Source organism: Thalassophryne amazonica, chromosome 15 (genome assembly GCF_902500255.1).
Source record: "Thalassophryne amazonica chromosome 15, fThaAma1.1, whole genome shotgun sequence".
Lineage (NCBI taxonomy): Eukaryota > Metazoa > Chordata > Actinopteri > Batrachoidiformes > Batrachoididae > Thalassophryne > Thalassophryne amazonica.
The window spans coordinates 22,224,273-22,246,505 of record NC_047117.1 but is presented as its reverse complement, the minus strand read 5'-3'; the positions used below and the strand labels follow the sequence as shown (position 1 = coordinate 22,246,505).

The following is a 22,233-nucleotide window of genomic DNA, read 5'->3' as shown; positions in this document are numbered from 1 at the left end:
GGATTTAATACCAGGTGGCCCACAACTCTGATATCTTCTGTTTCTTCCCAGGTGTCCATCTCTATTATGTTGGTGGGGAAGTGTATGCTGAATGTCTGAGTGACAGCAGTATCTTCGTCCAGAGTCGTAACTGTAACTACCACCATGGCTTCCATCCAACAACTGTGTGTAAGATTCCCAGTGGCTGCAGCCTGAAGATTTTCAACAACCAGGAGTTTGCTGAGCTCCTGGCTCAGTCGGTCAACCATGGCTTTGAGGCTGTTTATGAGCTTACCAAGATGTGTACCATCCGCATGAGCTTTGTTAAGGTAAATTGGTCAAACATACAAAAAATAAAAGGTCCTGATTTTTTTATTCCAATTAATATTGAGACTTGTAGCATGAAGTAGGTGTTTTATAAATGAGGCGTTGTTGCATTTATTTGCGACTCCATTGTCTATTAGCTAACAGTAGTACCTTTACCAGATGCTTGTTTATAATTGCAGCATCACAGGTAAGAGATCAATGGTACAAAGATTTTGATATTTGGACAGTTTCTGCCTCACCTGTTCATGAATTAATTTTTGTAAGAAAAAAATTAGACTAGATCTGAAAGGAGGGTCTTGAAGATAGTTGAGTTCAATTTGAAATGTAATAGACTCAGAAAGAAAGAGAACACCAAGACAAGCAGCAACATTGTGCAAAAAAAAAAAAATACTAAAAATGGTCAGTAGTGTTTACTGTAGTAAAAGCAAGTCCTATACAGGCCCTGACACCTCTATTCCACAGGACGCTTTTTTATTATGATTATGATTGCCTGCAATCCAAAAAAGTGCGAAAGTGGGATGAAAGGGATTATTCCGGTTTGCCTCCTACCAGGCTGTCTTATAAAGTGCAGACCTGGCAACCTACTCAAACGAAAGTAAGGAGCTGCGCTCTGTCAGAACCGCAACAAACACTGCTTCTGCTTCAAATTATTACCTAGATGGAGCACAATCAAACACGTTTCAAGTTGTACTCACTAGGAATACCCCATTTAAACACATTTGAACATGATTGAAGCTGTTAAGACTACAAATATCCCGCATACTAGTGCAGATTTTGCGAATTAGGATGACATTTTTGAACAGCTCGAAAATTTGACTCCGATTTCGAAACTGGTGCCGATGACGGCTGTAACTTCTACATATACCAAGTTTGTTCAAGATTGACAAAGGTGGATCAAGAAGTTACTATGATGCTTCAAAATGTGCCCCAATGTGCTATTCTGGATTAACTGGTAAGGAGCGGCGCTTTGTGGAATAGCCCCATGAGGCCCATCGGGTCGGTGCTTCTTATTCTCAGATACTGTAGCATGAAGTGGATGAGAGTCTATGGCTTTGTTCATTCAGACTGCCAGTAAAACTCCCGATTTATGTGCGAATCCGATTGGAATCCGTTTCCATGTTGCAAGTCTGAACAGTCAAAAGTCATATGAAATCTTTTTTTTTTTTTTTTTTTTCCCCAAAATTGAATAAAAAAAAAAACAATTCAGTTGTGTGCACACTTATCCAACATGGTGTGTTTTGATGTGTTCTAGGGCTGGGGAGCAGAGTATCACCGGCAAGATGTGACCAGCACACCCTGCTGGATTGAGATCCATCTACATGGTCCCCTGCAGTGGTTGGACAAAGTGCTAACCCAAATGGGTTCACCTCACAACCCTATATCCTCAGTCTCCTAGGCTAAACTGTCCTCAGTTCTGTGGCTGTGCATACCCCAGCATTTTGGTCTAGGTAGCAAACATAGGGGCTAGCTGGTTCCAGATTGGCAAGCAGTTTAGCCAGTTTGTCTTTTTCTCATAACTGATAGAGGTTTTGACTGAAACATGCTGATCTGGGATCAGTAGGGCTGGGTGGGTTGTTCAAATGGGTTGGTTCTCTACTTGAAGGATGTCTGAATTGGGCACATTTACAGACTGGGAGAGGGGTCATCAAAGTGAGCGTGATGCAGCTGGAAGATACTTGATCTTTGTGACCAACTGTAATAATTAGGTCATCACACTCATTGCAACACAGGTATTCTCCCCAATCGTGCTCCCATGACTTCCCTTATTCATCACTCTATTATTGTCTCTCTCATCTAGTTATTTCCTTTACAGTCCTGTCACGCTAGGGTTGGGCGATATAACCCAAAATGAATATCATATCATTCACTTGTCAGACGGTGGTGGTTATTATATCATAATATTACTGGTTTTGCACTATATGACCCCTTTTAATAACTCTTGGACTGTACTGAAGTTTACTTTACTAGAGTTTTACTACAGTTTAACCTGAAAAATTTTCAGTTTCAAATCTGCACCTTCAAAGTTAAAATCTGAATGAAAAACCTTCTGCAGGTTTACATTTTACAGCTTCTTTTGAGGCTTAAACAAGCCTGCAGTGCAAAGGTCCACTGGTTCACACAACAAAATTACACTTCACCAGTTCCATGACAGCTATGTCTTCATGGAAAAATGACTTGATATCACTTACATCTATCAGAAAAGTGTTTAACAGGTGTTTTGACTCATCTTTAGCTTTGATGAATTACATTATCAGCACTGCAGTGCTGATCTGAGCTGCAGATCCACTAATATTATTACTGATTTCTAAAGGAATGGATATTTGGCATTATTGTTTATTTTGTCACTGTTATTTTTCATTGGTGTCATTTAGAATATTATTTCTGGCCTGGTGGGACTTCTCATTGATCTGATTTCTCATGGTCGTGAAGGTATTGCACAGTCCATGTGGTGCATTATCACACCGGTGATGACTAGTGTAGCACCCACCCCTAAGTCATGCAGTTCAAACATACATTTGTTGTTGCAATAACTTTTGGACATTCCTGCTCACCGAAATTGGCAGTTACTTGCTCAATTAAATGCCTGACTGCAATGGTATTGACATATAACATGTACTAAAGACATGTACAGTGTTAGCAAGGCTTTGAGGACAATTAGACAATTCCTTTTGTTAGGTTGGCCAAAATAACTTAAAGCAGTCGATGTGATGTAGTCAGTGAAATCCTACATCACAGATCATGAAAATCAACAGAAGGGCAAAATTAGGGCAGGATTAAGAGTTCAGGTTGGGTTTTAATGTGGGGCATGGCAGTGAAAGGGCATTTCAGCAAAAAAAAAAAAAAAAAATGTTTAATGTTGTTCACCATGTGTTAAACTCGTGTTTAAATGAATTTTAAGAAAAAAGAATGGTGTTTAGATATATTCACTATTAGAATATTGTGCTGTGCAGTCTGGTTTTGCAAAGCATAGTTTAGTTAGGGTAGTGTTACACATTTATGACTGGTAGCTGAATATGGAGGCGAACGCAAGTGCAGTTTTAGTTGCTGTATTTACGTACTGCAGCAAAATAAAAAGTGGCAAAGACATTTCAGTGCTTCATTCTGTTGTAATAACTGAGCAAACCCTGTGAAATGACTTATGAAATTGTTGAGCAAATTTTAATTGTTGAATGAATAAAAAGGTGTCAGTTACTGATGTTCCTTTTTTATTATTATTTTATGTAGATCTTGCCATTCATTTTTGTGCTTTGAGCAGTCCATTTGCTGTATACTCTTTACATTCTTTTTGTATTTTTTAACATCAGTTTTGTTAGTGTCCACTTCACACATTTCTTTTGTTTTTTGTTTTTTCTCTTCTCTTTTTGCTCAGTAAAATTCACAGAAAAGCTGTTTTAATTCCATGACTGTCAAGTGTCTACTGGAATATTCAATAAATTTGTTTCATTAATTGTCCGTTTCATTGCTGAAATCTGTGTTCTGTTGTGGGACATTTGTGACAGCCAACAATGGAACATTTACAAGCGGCTTCCAGGAATACAGTATGTTTGTGTGAAGTTAAATTAATTATGACATCAACATTCCTCCCAGATTTCATCCTCACACCAGTGAAACAAGCACAAGTTTTTTTTTATGTTTGTATCGCTTCGGTAAAGGCAGTGCTTTATGAAAGACCCTAAAACTACCCTGCAAAACCACATTAATTTTTTTTTCTTTTTCTTTCTTTCTTCTGGTTAAATCTTGACCATTTAAAGCAGTGATGGCCATGGGCGGCCACCAGACTAGGCTTTGGAAATGAAAGAAACTGCCAAGCTAATTTCAAACTACCTGTAACTTCAACCATATGTTGCTTCAGCTACATTCATACAAAATCCTTTCCACGGGGTTGTGTTGATTGAATGCAACCACAGTTAATAAGAAAACTATCAGACTGACCTACCAACAGCTTCATTTGCTTTCTTATTCTTTTGTGGCTAAACATAAAAAAAAATCCTTTCTTATTTGGGTTTTATTATGTAACCACTGAAATGTGAGAAAATGATTTACTTGTTTGATTTGGTATATTTGTGTGAGGAAATGGTGTTCCTAAGAGAACTGTTTACACTGTGAGCAGAAGGAAAAAACACCAACACCAAGTTGGCAAAACCAATGATCCAGTGAAGAGTGTTTGAAGAACCGCAGGGCTGATGTGTTGATGACAGAGACAGAGGGGAGAACAGGAGATAAAAGGGAAAGAACAAGGAGGACAAATAACAGCCATTGACAAGACCATTATAGCCCCCCACACATGCACACACACACACACACTGGCCCCAGGTGTCCTACAACAAAAGAGAAGAAAGGACAGACCAGGTTGAGCAGGGAGGGCTGGAAGGCAGACAGAAGGCTCGAGCAAGGCAGAGACGTGTGCTCGCCAGCACCTCAACTGGAGCAGGCAGCGGCCATGTGGCCGAACACTGCTGAGGCAAAGATGTCACCTGAGCACTGGACTGGAGGTGCTAGTGTTTTATCAGGGAATGCAGCAGGAAGGTATGCAGCACTGATTTCTCATGGGTTGGGAACAGTACCAGGAGCAGATGCAGAGAAGTTGCAGAGCACCTCTGCTGCTGTGGAATCAGGAGCTGGGTCAGGAGAGGCGGCACTGCAACAGATTCAGGAGACGTACTTGGAGTCACCTTAGAGTCAGGAGAGGTGCAGGTCTAGGCTCTGGCCTTGAATGGGGGAATGTTGTAGAGGCCGGCGAGGCATAGTAGAAGCTGACGAGAAAGTGTGTGAAAACATTTGTGGAGCTCTTGGATTTGTTAAAATAGCGGCTCAAAAAGGGAGTTTCAAAATATCAGCATCTAGATGGATCTTGATTCCTGATTCCAGTGGCTGTAAACATTTTCAGGGGGGGGGGGGGGGTCTCTGTGGAATTTTGCCTAGACCCCCAAGAGACTAGAAATGTCACTGCTTTCAACTGTGGGTCTGAGGAGTTGACTAATTACCATGTGCAGGTAGACTGGTGAGCATCCAGGAGGAAATGAAGAGCACCACGCCTGTGCAGTGTGTATGCACACAGAGACCGATGGGGTAGAACAGGAGACACAGGGAAAAGGGCAACATAAACTATGTTAAGTATTGCATAAATAAATCAAGAATTGGAATGTGGCAATTTCTAATTTTTGTAGGTAATTATATAATATATAAAAAGCACATATCCTTCCACAGTTAGACTAAAAGCAGTACTACACTAGGCTAATCTTTTGCTATAGAATTATAAATTATGAACGTTTGTTGCTTCTGAGAGTTCTGACGTGGTTACTTGGCATTTCTTGTGTGGTTTTCTGCAGTTATTTCAAAATAAATTCAATAAAAGATAATTAAATTCAAGTCTTCCATTTTTATAAGACTGAATTTATTTGCTCCAGTCTAAGATCAAGAGGACTCTGGTGCAGGTTTTCATCCAGGATGTCTCTGTACATTGCTGCATTCATCTTTTTCTCATTCCGGACTAGTCTCCCAATTCCTGCCGCTGAGAAACATCCCCACAACATGATGCTGCCACCACTATGCTTCACTGTAGGGATGGTGCCTGGTTTCCTCCAAACATGATGCCTGTTATTCACGCCAAAGAGTTTAATTTTTGTCTCATCAGACCAAAGAATTTTGTTTCTCATGGTCTGAGAGTCCTTCAGGTGTCTTTTGGCAAACTCCAGGTGGGCTGCCATGTGCCTTTTATTAAGGAGTGGCTTCTGTCTGACCACTCTACCATACAGGCCTGATTGGTGGATTGCTGCAGAGATGCTTGTCCTTGTGGAAGGTTCTCCTCTCTCCACAGAGGAATGCTGGACCTCTGAGTGACCATCGGGTTCTTGGTCACCTCCCTGACTAAGGCCCTTCTCCCCTGATCGCTCAGTTTAGGCAGGCGACCAGCTCTAGGAAAAATCCTGATGGATCTCAACTTTTACAGATGATGGAGGCCACTGTGCTCACTGGGACCTTCAAAGGAGCAGAAATGCTTCTGTACCCTTCCCCAGATTTGTGTCTAGAGACATTCCTGTCTCGGAGGTCTACAGACAATTCCTTTGACTTCATGCTTGGTTTATGCTCTGACATGCACTGTCAACTGTGGGACCTTATATGTAGACAGGTGTGTGCCTTTCCAAATCATGTCCAATCAACTGAATTTACCCCAGGTGGACTCCAATTAAGCTGTTGAAACATCTCAAGGATGATCAGTAGAAACAGGATGCACCTGAGCTCAGTTTGTAATTTATGTACATGTGATTTATTATTATTTTATTATTAATAATAATAAATTTGCCCCCAAAAAATAAAAAAAATTCTCATTGTCATTATGGGGTATTGTGTGTAGCATTTTGAGGGGAAAAAAATCATTTCATCCATTTTGGAATAAGGCTGCAACATAAAATGTGGAACGGTGAAGCGCTGTGAATACTTTCCTGGCGCACATAAAACATTAACATTGGAGAACAAACAATGCATTTACGCAACAGGAACTAATTTAAAAAAACGAATGCGCAAATTACTTTAAAATACATTTTAAATGGAAATAGTGTTGTTTTATTTATAAAAAGGGAATCCCATTTTATACCAGTATATGAAACGATTTAAAGTTAATCTCTGCTGCCACCTGCTGCCTAAAGGTGTTCACAGTCATTTCTTTTATTATATATATGGCAGATTCATTCACACTTTCTGTATGGCATTCCGAACATTTTGTATGCTTTGACACAGATATTCCTATTTTTCCTCAGACATGTCTAATAATTTTTGCTGATATTTGTGTCAAACTGCATAAATAAACGACGGAACTCATCAGATGGGTGGTGTGTTACGTCACCGGAACCAGGAAGAAAATGGATTAAAAACATTTGTGTGGCACTCGTGAGAGGTCAGTCGGCGTCTTGTTGGATTTAATGTTCATTATGTTTGAAATGTTAAACAAAAACTTGATATACGTTGATTAAAAAATATATAGAACGGTAGAGCTGATATAACGTTGAACAGCAACACCATTTGTTTTGTTCGAGGTAATATTTTCCCGTTGTGCTTTAACTAGCTGTCACAGCTAGTTATCACGCTGACGTTTTTATTTAATAAAAAAAAAAAAATTTAAATACCGTGTTAATCTTAAAATGTATGCATGGAAACTGGATGAGCGAGTTATATTAGCACCCCACTGAAAAATCCATCAAGTCATACTTGGCTCTGGTCTTAAATGGTAAAGGTCTTTATTTTAAGAAATATATTGTTAATAATATTAGTTCTGGTCCTGCAGAATTGTGGACTTTGAATATGTATTATTGTGGATCAAATACTAATTTGATGGAAAAGGTGAAAAACCTGCCAAAACGAATAAAAGCAATCCCTTTAGGCTTCTCCCTTGTTTTCATTCGGGTCGCCACAGCAGATCTGAGGTGTATCTGCATCTCGTTTTTGGCACAAGTTTTACACCAATGACTTCCTGACATAACTCCATATTGGAGAATCGGCAGGGGTGGGTTTCAGTTGGGAACCTTCCACACTGGAAACAAGCACACTAAACCGCTTTACTGCCACCCCTGCGAAAGAAAAGAATCTGAAACAATCTGAATAAAGCATAACCCTGCTTTCAGTGTAAATTTGTTATCCTCTTTCTTTGCTATTTATACGGTACTGTACACAAATGGGAAATTGTTACTAGCACAACACCCATTGTTGCTTAGACTACCCAACGTCATCACACATAGCCTAACCCAAAGCCTAAATTTTGATCTTAAAATTTGTCAGTTGTCTGCTGTACAGCTTCAATGCCATTACGAGGTCTGTCCAAAAAGTATCAGACCTTTTTATTTTTTTCAAAAACCATATGGATTTGAATCATGTGTGCTTGCATGAGCCAACCTTGAACCTTCATGCGCATGCGTGATTTTTTTCACGCCCGTCGGTTGCATCATTCGCCTGTGAGCAGGCTTTGTGTGAGCACTGGTCCTCCCCTCTCGTTGGATTTTCATTGCGAGGTGGAACGATTTGGAGCTTTGCTGCATCAAATTTTTCCAGAAACTGTGAGAGACAGCCAGGTGGAAACCATTCGGAAGATTCAGATGGCTTTCGGTGACGATCCTATGGGCATCACACAGATTAAGGAGTGTTACAACCGGTTTAAAGACGGCGCACAATGGCGGAGGGCGCGCCGCGCTCCAAGCGGCCATCGACAGGCTGAAACGACCAGATCATTTCCAAAGTGAATGTTGTGTTGATCCGGGACGTCGTCTGACTACCAGAGAAATTGCAGAAGAGGTGGACATCAGCACTTTTTCGGCACATTCCACTGTTACAGGAGATTTTGTAATGAAAGACGTGCGGACGTTGGAAGTCTCACAGGACATGTTGTGACATGTCCAGCTCTTACACAATTCCTCGGATACTCACTCGACTGAAAAGCCACCGAAAGCCATTTGAATCTTCTGAATGGTTTCCACCTGGCTGTCTCTCACATTTTCTGGAAAAATTTGATTCAGCGCTGCTCCAGTCGTTCAGACATTTTCCTTGAAATGAAAATCCAACGAGGGGGGAGGACCAGTGCTCACTCAAAGCCTACTCACAGGCGAATGACGCAACTGACAGGCATGAAAAAACTCACGCATGCACACGAAGGTTCAAGGATGGCTCATGCAAGCACATGTGATTCAAATCCATAAGGTTTTTCAAAAAAAATAAAAAGGTCTGATACTTTTTGGACAGACCTCGTATGTCGCTCTTTATGTCCCAATAACCAGAGTTTTCTTTTTGGATACTGTATGAGAAAAAGGAATAGAGTACCGTATCAGTAGCCACTTCTATATTTTAATTACTTAGGCTGTAAAAATGTCTGAAAATAAAATCAGTTTCATGGAGAGGAATATGACTTTTTCAAAAGTGTTAATCACCACAGTATTTAGATTTGCTGCGTTATTTTTCTTAACATGTGAGTCAGAAAAAGTCTGAAATGTCCAACCTTTTCACAACAAAAATCGTGTTTTTTTTTTTTTTTTTTTAATAGAGCTTGAAGAACCACTGTCACACCAAGTTGCATTATGGGGCATTTTGCCTGTGTTTACAGCTCGTGTGTTAAAGAACCAACACTGTGATGTTACTGAGTGAAGTTGAGTGGAAGACACAATGCTGAAACAATGGAAAGAAAATGCGAAAAAGATATTTTATAAAATAGGCCATTCCTATTGATATGATATTGGATTGCTTTGGTTTGTACACAAACCAAACCAATAGCAACAAATTATTGGTAGAGCTGAACCTCATTAACTCACGCAAGTTGGAGTCCACAAAATCGAACCACAGGTTATCTGAATCCATGAGTCAATGAGGTTAACCAAAAACATACAGTAGTCTTTATACAGTATTCTAAATTTTTGGGGTCCACAAATTGACTGTGAGTAAAGCCAAAATGCGAGTTATACCATACAGGCCTGATTAGTGGATTGCTGCAGAGATGGTTGTCCTTCTGGAAGGTTCTCCTCAATAAAATATAATTAAATTCAAGTCTTCCATTTTTATAAGACTGAAATTATTTGCTCCAGTCTAAGATCAAGAGGGCTCTGGTGCAGGTTTTCATTCAGGATGTATCTGTACATTGCTGCATTCATCTTTCTCTCATTCTGGACTAGTCTCCCAATTGGTTAAATGGGGTTCACCTGTAGTACAACATCCATTGTCATTTCAACTACCTATTGTCACTCTTTCTAACCCTAACCAAAGGTTTTGAGCTTGAAATTGTCATTTGGCACCCATACAGTCTTTATGGCATGATGTCCTTTATATTAAGGTCATCACGGTGGTTTGCTATTGAATGCTGTACTGGAAAAGGAATACATTACTGTATCAATACCCACTTCATATAAAATATACTATTGAATTCTCACATTAAAAATTGCATTTTCACACAAAATCAAACCAAACTTTGTTTCATTGTCTATGTGCTGTCCAGTATACATCAACAAAATAATTGCCTGGAATTGAACCCTGGACATTTAATTTGGTTATAGAAAGCACGCTCAACAAGTAATGTGAGCTTGAAGTCTGGGATGGCTCTGCGCTGGCAAACCCAGTTTTAAGTAAACAGGCTTTCTGAAACAGTGCCCTGTTCTGCCATTTGTTTTGTGATAGTTATATAGTACCACTGAGATGTTTCTGATTTATAAAAAAAAAAAAAAAAGAAGAAGCTCGTAAACCCTTTGAAAAACAAAACCTTCATGTCATACTCTTAGAAACTGTGAATTTAGTTTTTTCTTTCTGTTGTGCAAAGCAGCAAAACAATGGCAGAGTAGGCCAACAAACATGCCTAGCCAAGCTATATTAATCCTAACATATCTAATGTTAACATTTGATTTCAGAGTTTAAAGATCCTAATCTTTAAAAATATATACATTTCTAATTCCAAATAAGGTAGAGCCAAGTCCCCCAGCCTGTGGTACATTTATATAAAAATGACAAAATCATCACATTAGCAAAGCTGCAGGTAATGAGGGTATTTGCTTGGTTAAAATATCGTTACACAATTAAATGAATGAACAAAGAAGTTCTCATTTTTTAATTATTTTTTTTATTTTTGGTTTTGTGGATATAATCCACGTACATTGATTCTGATCTTGTGGGCACAAATATTTTTTTTCCACGTCATATGAATCAGGCTGTTGGCACATTGTGAAGCAGAACAGAAATTCAGTAAGTGGAGTGAGGGCCTGAAGCCTCTTATTGTTTTCATCTGTAGGCAGATAAAACAATCTTTTCAATTTGACATTTTGCATACTAAACCATCACTCGACTAGATCTGTTGCAATTGTAATGAAGAGTTTATTAGTGTTGGACTGACTGCAAAATTTAGTTCCCTGAGATGGACAGAATTAGCTGTCTTCAATGTTGTTGCTTAAATCTTGACACATTTGGCAGAATTTCCTATGCAGTGTTTAAAAAATATATATTATAAACATAGTCTTTCCTGTTTCTCCTCCCAGATGACTCACATGTGCTGTAAAATGGGACGGTTTGGCTTCTCCCTTCTATGCCACAGCAGTTCATTCCTCTCATCTTACACTGTCCATCCAGTCTTCAGGACATGCTGCCTCCGCAGAGGACTCTTTGTTGGCTCAGCCACCTGTCGTCAGAGCACCATGCTATTCCAGCATTGCCAGCACAGGGGAGATGGGAGGACAAAGAGCCTCAGCCACCATGTACAGGACTTAACAGAGGCTGAGCAGAGACTGTTAAACAAACTGTATGAAGGACTGATTGGAGGGCAGCGAGCATCATTGGCTGAGTCCATCACTCTGGTGGAGACCCAACATCCCAGGAAGAAAGAATTAGCCCAGGTGCTGCTGCAGAGGGTGCTGGCCTACAAGAGAGACCAGGAGGATCGCAATGGAGGGAAGCCAGTGGCCTTTAGAGTAGGTGTGTGGTGTAGATCTGAGTGGGTACAGGCTTTCAGCCTTCATCTGAGCATATGAATGAAGACAAGAAAAACACAAAGGCAGATATAGATAGATGGATGGATGAAATCAGTTTAGGGTGTCATCTTTATATTCAAAAAAGAAATGCCCATCAAATATTCCAACACCAAAGGTGATCCAGTCATGTCTCATTCCTATATATTTCAAATGGCCAAAACCCAGAGATTTTTTTTATTTAATTATTAGCAACTACCACCACCACCACCGCCGCCCATAGATTTGGCATAAATATGGATTCACAACAATAAGTCTTAATCTTTGTGATATAAAGGAAGGATAATAAAACATGACAAAAGTAAAACCTGTGCTACAATGTTACAATGTCACCCTGAGTCCTTATAGCCATTCACCCCAGCGGCCCATCTCCACCTCCCAAAAGGAGCCATTGATCTGCTGCAGCTATGTGGCTATGTGACACGTTGGCATTCCCTTGGCCTCTTCCAGTTGCTGGGATCATCAACACTGAGGTACCTGCGTGCTATGTCATGCACAAGGGAGGGTGCCACATGGCGTGGTGTGTGATGGAACATCGGCTCCAACATCAGGGTGTGTTGACATAATGTTGAGCAGCCTCCCAAAGTAATTATTTGTTTTCACTTAAAGTTAGTCCAGTGGTACCCAAGGATTCTCCAAAGAGACCCAGTACAAAAGACATCCAGTTGTCTTAGGTCACTGGTGAGCATCCAGGCATTGTCAGACACCTCTGTGTGGTGATGTCGTGACTCCATGAGCTCTTCTCAGCTGTCTTTGTATCGCCAAGGCCACAATCCTACAGTCATGAATATGACTGCAGATATAAGAGAATTTTGTAATTGCATGTACATGTGGTTGTGATGGCAGAGACAAGAAGTCATTTAAAGCCTGGTTTTACATTTTGATGTAGTACAGTGGTTCTCTTAGTAATCCTCATGGGCCACCAAACCTACCCATTTTCTATTTCTTCCTCCTCTGCCACAAGCTGATTAGCTCATTCAGGTGTACAACCAATCAAGTGCAAACGAACACCTGAAGTCAAGGTCAGTGAATCTGTCTTCTTTGAAAAAGGCACTCGAGTGGCTGGCAGCCATGACCTTTCCAAACATCTAGTTTGAACAGAGTGCGAGTCAGCACCAAATATTTTGCAACAATCAACGTAGACTGCAGAGATGCTGCTGATATTAATGCTTGCATTCAATGTCTCCTCTAAGTTGAGGTCAATGTTTAACCTTCTGGGCTTAGAAATAAAAATGGAATTGTTTATTGCTATGTCAACATAAAGGTGAAAGGAAATTACCTCAGTGCAGCATAAATCCATACTGTTCCTGTCAGTGAGTGGCAAGTAACTGTGACTGGATCCAGTTAAGAATTACCCTTGTAGGGAGCAGTGTCACACCCCTGTCGCTGGTGCTGCCCAAGTGATCACCAATCCCTTTGAGGAGAGGGACAACAAGTTATTTTTCCCCCTCCTTCATTCTTTTGGCTGATACCTGTCTCCTAACGAGAAGCAAAGTTTTCTTGGAAGGCTAGGAGAACACGATATCCACCTGCCTGAAGGAGTTCAGCCCCAGTGGCTTTGCAGTCTCACTGAAATGGTTTTGGTGGTTTGCAGCTGATTGGCGAATCAGCCATCTGAACCGTGGTACCAGAGGTGTCCAAAATCCTGGCAGGAGGATTAGCCCTATTCGACTGATCAAACAGTGTAGTAGAGTTCACTGTCAGAACTGAGCCACCACTTGCTCTGATTACAGCAGGTAAAAGAGTAGGTTTGGAGTAATTCACTGCTTTAATTCCTTTAAGCAGGTCAAAGGTCACTACATCACAGATGGGAGTGTCACTTGCTCATAGATGCCTCTCTGTGTCTACCCTCCGTGTCATCAACACCATACATACTAAGCCATGAACCATGAGTGCCTTCAGAGATGAAATCCTTCTGCCTCTCAACATTGATGACTTCAGTGTGGTCCCAGGCAGCATTCAGGGTTCTGTCATGAGGGAATATGCAGAACTGTTGAATTTTGGGCAGCATTAAGATGTTTCCTCTGGCCTCAAACAGTTGTTGAGCTGAAAATATTTTAAATTGAATGAAAATTACTGTAGTGCGTATTCTGTAACCCATTTATATTAACTGAATTACACACTCAAATCTTCCCTCACACCTTTATCAACTGCAGAGGTTTTTGGCAGTATCACCAAAAATCTCAAATATTTTTACTAAGAGTTGACGCAGCAAAGGTTCTGACTGGTGGAGCTTAAACCAGAATGGTTGACATGTTTATCTTAGTTAAATAACTCTTGTTTAAATATGGTCCATTGACTTTTTTCTTTGTGACCAGGGTGCTTGATTGGTTTAACCGTAAGGTTTACAGATTAGTTATGGGGTATTGAGAGGAAGTCCTCCGAACACGGTTCAAGGCTTTTTTTTTTTTTTTTTGTACACACAGATGCTCTGGACACCTGGCTAAAAGATTAATAGGAAACTGGGTGATTATCACAGATTTTAATTTCAAAAGTGTGGATGGATGTTTGACCTTGTGACACAGAGATGATTCTTCCATCAAATCTTGGTTTTTATCCTTTTGCTGATTTCTCAGGACTGTCTGGTCCGCCAGGAGCAGGGAAGTCATCTTTCATCGAAGTGATGGGGAAAATGTTAACAAGACGCGGACATAAAGTGTCAGTGCTGGCTGTCGACCCGTCGTCCTGCACTACAGGAGGTAGCGACACATATTGTCACCTTGTCATGATACTGATGCTCAGTTATTGCTCGGATTACTGCTGTACATTGGTCAGCAAAGTTACATGACAGGCTTTAATGTGTTGTGCAGTGGTGCTTTTCATTTAGTTATTATTGATGTTTTTATGCTGTGGATTAATTAGGCTACCCAGCTAATTACTGTATTAGAAAACATGGAGCAACACTTTTACAGTCATGAATCAATTTTGTCCCATCATCTGAAACATCTGTTCTAGGGTCTTTGATGGGTGATAAGACTCGTATGACTGAACTCTCCAGGGACATGAATGCTTTCATCAGACCGTCTCCAACTTCTGGTACACTAGGTGGAGTCACTCGAACAACCAATGAGGCCATTGTTCTGTGTGAGGGGGCTGGTTATGACATCGTTCTTGTAGAGACTGTGGGTAAGAAGGTGACTTTTTTTCAAATATGCAGTTGAGGCCATAAATTTACCAACATTTTTGATAAAACCCTTCAAACTCAGTTTTAACCAACTCTACACGTTTCATGTTACTAAGCTGTATATATGTGAAGTGAATTAGAATAGTTTTTAATTTCTATGTAAAAGCACTTGAAGTAATACTTAAAGATCATTTATTTCAGTTGTTATTCACTATTCATTGTGTCAAAGGTTGTATATAGCAAGTTAATCAGTGAATTCATCACACCTTCAAGCTTTGGGGTCATTAATAATTTAGTCTCGGTAATGACCCAAAAAGTTTGTGGCATGTTGTTTGTCACCTTAAATGTGTCTTAAATGTGTTATTTCCAGGAGTGGGGCAGTCAGAGTTTGCAGTGGCTGACATGGTTGACATGTTTGTGTTGCTAATTCCACCAGCAGGTGGTGATGAACTCCAGGTGAGAGAATTGAGGAAGAATTTGTTAGGTGTCTTTCATTTAAATAATGGTTCATATTTTACACAGTTAACTGAAAATGATTGCACATTGCTTTGGTGCTTCTGTCTGTAGACTGTTCAGCATTGTGAATACATGTACCCTGGGTGCATCAGTCTTTAAATATGTATATTTGAGCATATCTTTTGGTTTTGGTTCCGGTGCCTCAATATACTCACAGTGTCACAAATTCGACTGTTACGTTACAGAATCTAGTGTGTTTACTGTTAGAGGATGTGGTTTGGTCAGTCATTTTCTGTACCCGCTTACTACAATTAAGGGTCACGGGGAAGCTGGAGCCCATCCCAGGAGTTACTGGGCAAGTGGTGGGGTACACCCTGGACTGGACACGAGTCTATCGCAAGGCCACTTATAGACAGACAAACACATTCACACACACCTACAGTCAATTCAAAGTTTCCAGTTCAACTAACCTGGAAGTCTTCGGAAGAGGGAGGGAGTCAGAACACCCAGAGGGAACCCACACAGAAATGACTGGGTGGGAAGCGATCCCAGTGCCTTCTTACTGTGAGGCAGTAGTGCTTGCATTTTGAATCTACAGGAAAATAAATATTTGAACACCCTGCGATTTTGCAAGTTCTCCCACTTAGAAATCATGGAGGGGTCTGAAATTTTCATCTTGGGTGCATGTCCACTATGAGAGACATAATCTAAAAAAAAAAAAAAAAATCCGGAAAACACAATGTATGATTTTTTTTAATGATTTATTTGTATGTTACTGCTGCAAATAAGTATTTGAACACCTGTGAAAATCAGTGTTAATATTTGGTACAGTAGCCTTTGTTTGCAATTACAGAGGTCACACGTTTCCTGTAGTTTTTCACCAGGTTTGCACACTGCAGCAGGGATTTTGGTTCATTCCTCCATACAAATTATCTTTAGATCTTTCAGGTTTGGAGTTTCAGCTCCCTCCAAAGATTTTCTATTGAGTTCAGGTCTGGAGACTGGCCAGGCCACTCCAGGACCTTGAAATACTTCTTACAGAGCCCCTCCTTAGTTGCCCTGGCTGTGTGTTTGGGGTCATTGTCATGCTGGAAGACCCAGCCATGACCCATCTTCAATGCTCTTACTGAGGGAAGGAGGTTGTTTGCCAAAATCTCACAATACATGACCCCATCCATCCTCCCTTCAATACGGTGCAGTCGTCCTGTCCCCTTTGCAGAAGAGCACCTCCAGAGTATGATGTTTCCACACCCATGCTTCACGGTTGGGATGGTTTTCTTGGGGTTGTTCTCATCCTCTAAACATGGTAAGTGGAGATGATTCCAAAAAGCTCTATTCTGGTCTCATCTGACCACATGACCTTCTCCCATGCCTCCTCTGGATCATCCAGATGGTGACTGGTGAACTTCAAACGGGCCTGGACATGCGCTGGCTTGAGCAGGGGGACCTTGCTGCCCTGCAGGATTTTAAACCATGACAGCATCATGTGTTACTAATGTAATCTTTGTGACTGTGGTCCCAGCTCTCTTCAGGTCATTGACCAGGTCCTCCTGTGTAGTTCTGAGCTTTCTCAGAATCATCCTTACCCCACAAAGTGAGATCTTGCATGGAATCCCAGACCAAGGGAGATTGTGTTTCTTCCACTTTCTAATAAATAATCATAACAGTTGTTGTCTTCTACCAAGCTGCTTGCCTGTTGTCCTGTAGTCCATCCCAGCCTTGTGCAGGTCTACAGTTTTGTCCCTGGTGTCCTTAGACAGCTCTTTGGTCTTGGCTGTGCTGGACAGGTTGGAGTGTGATTGATTGAGTGTATGAACAGGTGTCTTTCATACAGGTAACATGTTCAGACAGGTGCAATTAATACAGGTAAAGATTGCAGAACAAGAGGGCTTCTTAAAGAAAAATTAACAGGTCTGTGTGAGCCAGAATGATTGCTGGTTGGTAGGTGTTCAAATACTTATTTGCAGCAGTAACATACAAATTATTTAAAAAAATCGTACATTGTGATTTCCGGATTTTTTTTTTTTAGATTATGTCTCTCATAGTGGACATGCACCTAAGATGAAAATTTCAGACCCCTCCATGATTTCTAAGTGGGAGAACTTGCAAAACCGCAGGGTGTTACTTATTTTCCTCACTGTACTTGAAGCAGATACTTAAATATTATGAGGAAGGAATTGCTTTTTTTATGTGTTTATAGTATAATTAATATTCATATCTTATTTGCATATATATGCAAGTACGTCCGTAAATCATGTATGTGAATTAATGCAGTAATTAGCCAGTTTAATTAATCAATTAGCCTAACTGCTCATCATTAAGAAATAATGGTGATTATGGTCCAGCATTAAACAGTTCAAATCACATTAGTTTTAATTTTTGTAACTTTTAACAGAAGTAGCTCGGTGCCCTTAAAAGAGCATACAAATTGCTTTAATTAATATTCGTGTGACATATGCGTAACAATCGTGTATCTGAAATTGCTGGTATTTTCAACAAATTAATTATTTCACAACAGAAACAAATGTTAGGAACTGTCAGAACAAAGGTAGTATCTTTAACTTACTGTTCTGAAGAACGTGAAGCTGACAAAACACTCAGTTGTGTGTTCAGATCATTTTTACAGAGTATGTTGAGAATTTGATTACACTTATAATCATTCCAATATTGAATTAGTTTAAATTGTCCCTATATTAACATACGCACAACACCTGTTCTTGTGCAGGGTAGAAGCAAATGATTTTCAAGATTGCATTTTGTGAGTGTGAGTGAAAAAGCTAAACAAACTAACTAGGTAATCGAAATCTCAGGAGTGGTCCTTTCCGTCTTGGTCACCCTGCTGGTTCTGCCTGTGACTCTGTGCCTCAGTCAGTTTTTGTGTTTGTCTCTGTTGAGATATCTCTCTCTCATGCATTTTTTTCACCAGGGAATCAAGAGGGGCATCATTGAGAGGGCCGACTTGGTGGTGGTGACGAAATCGGATGGTGATCTGGTGGTACCAGCCAGGAGGATCCAGACTGAATATACCAGCGCACTCAAATTGCTCAGGAAAACATCCAAGTCCTGGAACCCTAAGGTGTGTGTTTGTGTGTAAGGTTGTGAATTATAAGCATGTGTGCTTATTGCTCATCAATATCACATTGGGGGTGGGGAGGGGGGTATTGTGATTGATTGTAATGCTTTAGCCTCTCATGCACTAAACTAGAATAGCACTCATGGAGTTCATACCTCTGCCAATGACAAACAGTCCTCTGTTTAAATCTGTGTTTATCCTTTTCTCTTTATTTTTTTGTGTAAGAGGGATAGTCCCTTGAACTTGCATCCCAATTGTTGAGCTTTGATTCTAATCACTTGTCTTTGATCCTAAACACTTACCTTTTGATTATAATGGCTCATCTTTGATCCTGATTAACACATTAGCATTACTGATCGTGGGGTAAAAGGAATCAGGATCATAGAAACCTCTTCAACAAGGTTTTCATCATTTGACTCTCTCTGTTTGTCTTGCTTTAACTTCAATCAAGCAAATTGAAGATCAGGAGGAGTTATCAGCAGTCGTGATTACAAAATCAAAGGAATCTGGTTCAAAGGGCTCTCTCCAAAAAGATTTATATCATTTGTACATTTGTCTTTCTTTAATACTGTAATCAAGATAAAAGATAAGGATGCATCCTTTGATCTCGATTGCTTCATTCATCAGCAGTCCTTAATATAGGCTCAAAGGAATCTGAGGATATTTTTGTCATTTGGCTGACTTTATGTAATCACAATCAAGGGGCATATCCTGATCTTTGATTGCTTAACTTATCAGTACTCCTAATTACAGGATCAAAGACATTGGGATGAAAGAAACATTTTTAGCATTTGCCTGCCTGTTTGTCTGTCTTGCTTAGATCCTGATTGTTTAAGTTATCAGTAGGACTGATTACAAGACCAAAGAAACAGGAGGTACAAGATTAAAGGAAGTATAAGGATCAAACGAAGACCTATTCCTTGATCTGAGTGTGCATCAAAATTTAATTCCTTCTTCCTTGACACAAGGCTGACTTTGACTTTATATTTCATTGAAATTTGTTGATGTCCTTTGGAGATGTTCTGCTGGTAGACAAACAAAGAAACGGACAAATGACAATGAAACCGTGATCTCAGTGGATGTTAAAACGATAATGGACCGTCTTGGAAGCAGCAACAGTGCTACGACTGCATGTTGCTCCTACATATGCAACACACTGGTCAGCAGCCAGAAGGAGGGTGGAGGAGGATGTAGGTGATGATGTCATACCGTCATGAATTCAGTTCTGCTGTGTCTTCCCTTTCTTTGCATGTTCCAACTCACCCACCTGCTTGGCCCTGTCGCTTAATTTTCCCAGTCCAATGCAGCATCTGTCCACCGGGCACGCTGCCAAACCCTGTCGCCATCATACCTGCTGCTGCTCTGAGTACACAACTGCTGTGTCATGGATTTTGCTGACTAATCGCCTGCACAGTTGCATTAAAGGCCACTTTGCTCATCTGTTCCTCTTCTCTGTTTCCTTACCGTCTCCTGCCCTCTGCTGCCTGTGACTGTGAAGTTCTCTTGGAGTTTTTCGTCTGCATCAGTACCCCTTTTGTTATCTTGCGCTGGTCTTAAATTATGGGTCTCCACGTCACAGGTCATCTCTTGAAAAATTTTAGAGGGTCATCAAAAGAGTTTATGCTCGTACTTGAAACTAAATATAAGTAATTACTCCTTGCTTATTGAGAATAAGACTTTTAGGAGACAAACAAACCTAGTTAATTCTAGACAAGTGTGTAAATTGCAAAACAGGCTTTGTGTTTCTCAAATAAACTTTAAGTGCAGAAATACTTTTAGCGACACAGGTTGCAGCCAAATGGGTATTAATCTCTTTAAAGCAAAGCAGTTAACTGACAAAATAGTTTAATAAATACATCTGTCTGGATGTATGTATCTAACCTAACAAAAAGTCAACTCAGATTATGAAACAAATCTACTTTCTACTCCCCTTAAAGAAAAACATAATTATCCAGGAGCACGAGTGCTGCCCAACAGCAACCCGTACATTCTCCTTCTTTCAAATTTCTGATATCCAATCCAATAATTTTGGCCACTATTGGGCCACTACCAATCTAAAATATATCAGTGCACCTCTTTATTCTTTATTTATTTGGAACCCCATTAGCTTCCACTACCTAATGGTTCTACACAGTGTGTGTGTGTGTGTGTGTGTGTGTGTGTGTGTGTGTGTGTGTGTGTGTGTGTGTGTGTGTGTGTGTGTGTGTGTGTGTGTGTGTGTGTGTGTGTGTGTTTACAGGCATGCATTTTTAAATTAGCGTTAAGTTTTGAGGATTTTTTAAATTTATTTTTGTTAGGGAAGTAGTTCTTAATCATTTCCTGGCAATCTATAGTATTTCACATTTCCATTGCTACCGACTCCTGATGAATCACATTAGACTTAAGTGTCTTCTGACTTGTAACTGTTTGTAGTACAGGGGAAGAAAAAATATACAGCCGTACTATGGTTCCTCAGGACCTACGCAAAAAAACAGTTGTCATTCACACAAAACAATTTGCTGAAGCTTTCAAAGCGTAGGATTTCTTTTGTAACAGTCAATATCTTGAAGTGCCCTTGTCCTCAGGGTGGATTGTCCTGACTGCAGCCTGGTTACTAAAGCAACCGTTGTCTGATTTCATACATGCATCCCATAATCTCCCTCCCCCAACTCTGTCCCGACTCCACCCAAATCCCTCCTCAGGTACTGCGTGCCTCCTCATACACCAGTGAGGGCATCCCAGAAGTTTGGGCCAAGATGGAATCATACCGTGATGTCATGTTAACCAGCAGTGAACTGCAAGGCCGCCGCCGCTCCCAACAGAAGGTTTGGATGTGGAGTTTAATCCAAGAGAACGTCCTGTGTTATTTCCAGAGTCACCCCCATGTAAAAGAGTCACTACCTCACCTCGAGAAGCAGGTGACCAGAGGAGCCATCTCGCCAGGCCTGGCCGCTGACCTACTCCTCAAAGCCTTCTCTTCATCATCCTCGTAGTTAGAGCAGGGAGCTTTGTGTGTGAAAGAATGACTCATGTCTTGTCAATGCAGAGAAAAGCCAGGACTGACCAGGAGTGACCTTGAGTCTGCAGTTTGTGCAAATGGAAGCAGTCTTGCTTTTACAGTCAAATTGAATTTTCACATATCTGAGAGAGAAGTCGCCCTTCCACAGAAATGGTTTCAGCCCACTTTAATCCCTGATTGGAAACGGCTGACTGAGCAGGTGGTTGTCACTTCTTGCCTACAGAATCATTGACAGTTGGACAGGAGACGACAAAGTTAAGTTATTCATTTTTGTGAGGCACCGTTGGACCATTTTCTCGGATATTCCACACTGTACTGCACAGAAAGTCATTTTTAAAACTGATATCAGGACTGTCAAATGCGCAAGAAAACCAGATGCCTCTTATCAGCTGTTGTAAACCCAGTACATCCAATCTGTCAATTTTCATCATTAATGTGAACCTAGTTTGTTTGTTTGTTTTTTGGGGGGGGGGGGGGGTTCTGTAATTTTATCAGTGATGTGAAGTTTTTCTGGCAACATGAACATTAAATTTGTCAGTATAGTTGGCTGAGTTTTGCTTATTTGTTCATATTATGAACCTGAGGAGTGGGAAATGTTGCCTCCATTAAGATTAGCTATGGCAAAGATGTAATAATTTTATTTATTTTATTGTAAGGCCAGAAATGTCAGATGACCATACATGCTTTCATTTTTTTTTTTTTTTTTTTTTTGAAGACTGACTTCACATTGCAGTCCCCACAGATGTTTTGAGATGAGCCATGCTGTCATATTCCCCCTGTTGGCAGAGCAAGCATT

At 40.4% G+C, this 22,233-nt stretch overlaps 2 protein-coding genes across 4 annotated transcripts in view; both read left to right on the top strand.

Annotated features, from left to right (window-relative positions):
• The window catches only part of smad1 (SMAD family member 1), a 46,372-nt gene extending 42,613 nt beyond the window's left edge, over window positions 1–3,759 (top strand). For 2 of the 3 annotated variants that reach the window (XM_034187753.1, XM_034187755.1), the window contains exons 6-7: window positions 52–308; window positions 1,559–3,756. In XM_034187753.1, coding sequence (XP_034043644.1) covers window positions 52–308; window positions 1,559–1,702 — 401 coding nt within the window. In that variant the 3' untranslated portion in view covers window positions 1,703–3,756. Of the gene's footprint in view, window positions 1–51; window positions 309–1,558 lie in introns of all 3 variants that reach the window. The other variant, XM_034187756.1, reaches the window with a different exon arrangement.
• A 3,397-nt stretch (window positions 3,760–7,156) lies between these two features.
• Window positions 7,157–21,983, top strand: mmaa (metabolism of cobalamin associated A). The gene is made up of 7 exons (XM_034188297.1): window positions 7,157–7,201; window positions 11,301–11,733; window positions 14,363–14,485; window positions 14,742–14,912; window positions 15,281–15,366; window positions 18,293–18,442; window positions 21,121–21,983. Exons 2-7 carry the CDS (start codon window positions 11,301–11,303, stop codon window positions 21,409–21,411), a joined length of 1,254 nt encoding a protein of 417 aa, XP_034044188.1. The 5' UTR covers window positions 7,157–7,201; the 3' UTR covers window positions 21,412–21,983.
• The last annotated feature ends 250 nt before the right edge of the window (window positions 21,984–22,233 follow it).

Bases quoted from the DNA above. Each gene is read 5' to 3' on its own strand.
- mmaa (XM_034188297.1), top strand. From the start codon at position 11,301: ATGACTCACATGTGCTGTAAAATGGGACGGTTTGGCTTCTCCCTTCTA. The intron at 11,734-14,362 runs GTGTGTGGTGTA...CTGATTTCTCAG, and splicing joins GCCAGTGGCCTTTAGAGTAG to GACTGTCTGGTCCGCCAGGA. The intron at 18,443-21,120 runs GTGTGTGTTTGT...ATCCCTCCTCAG, and splicing joins CCAAGTCCTGGAACCCTAAG to GTACTGCGTGCCTCCTCATA.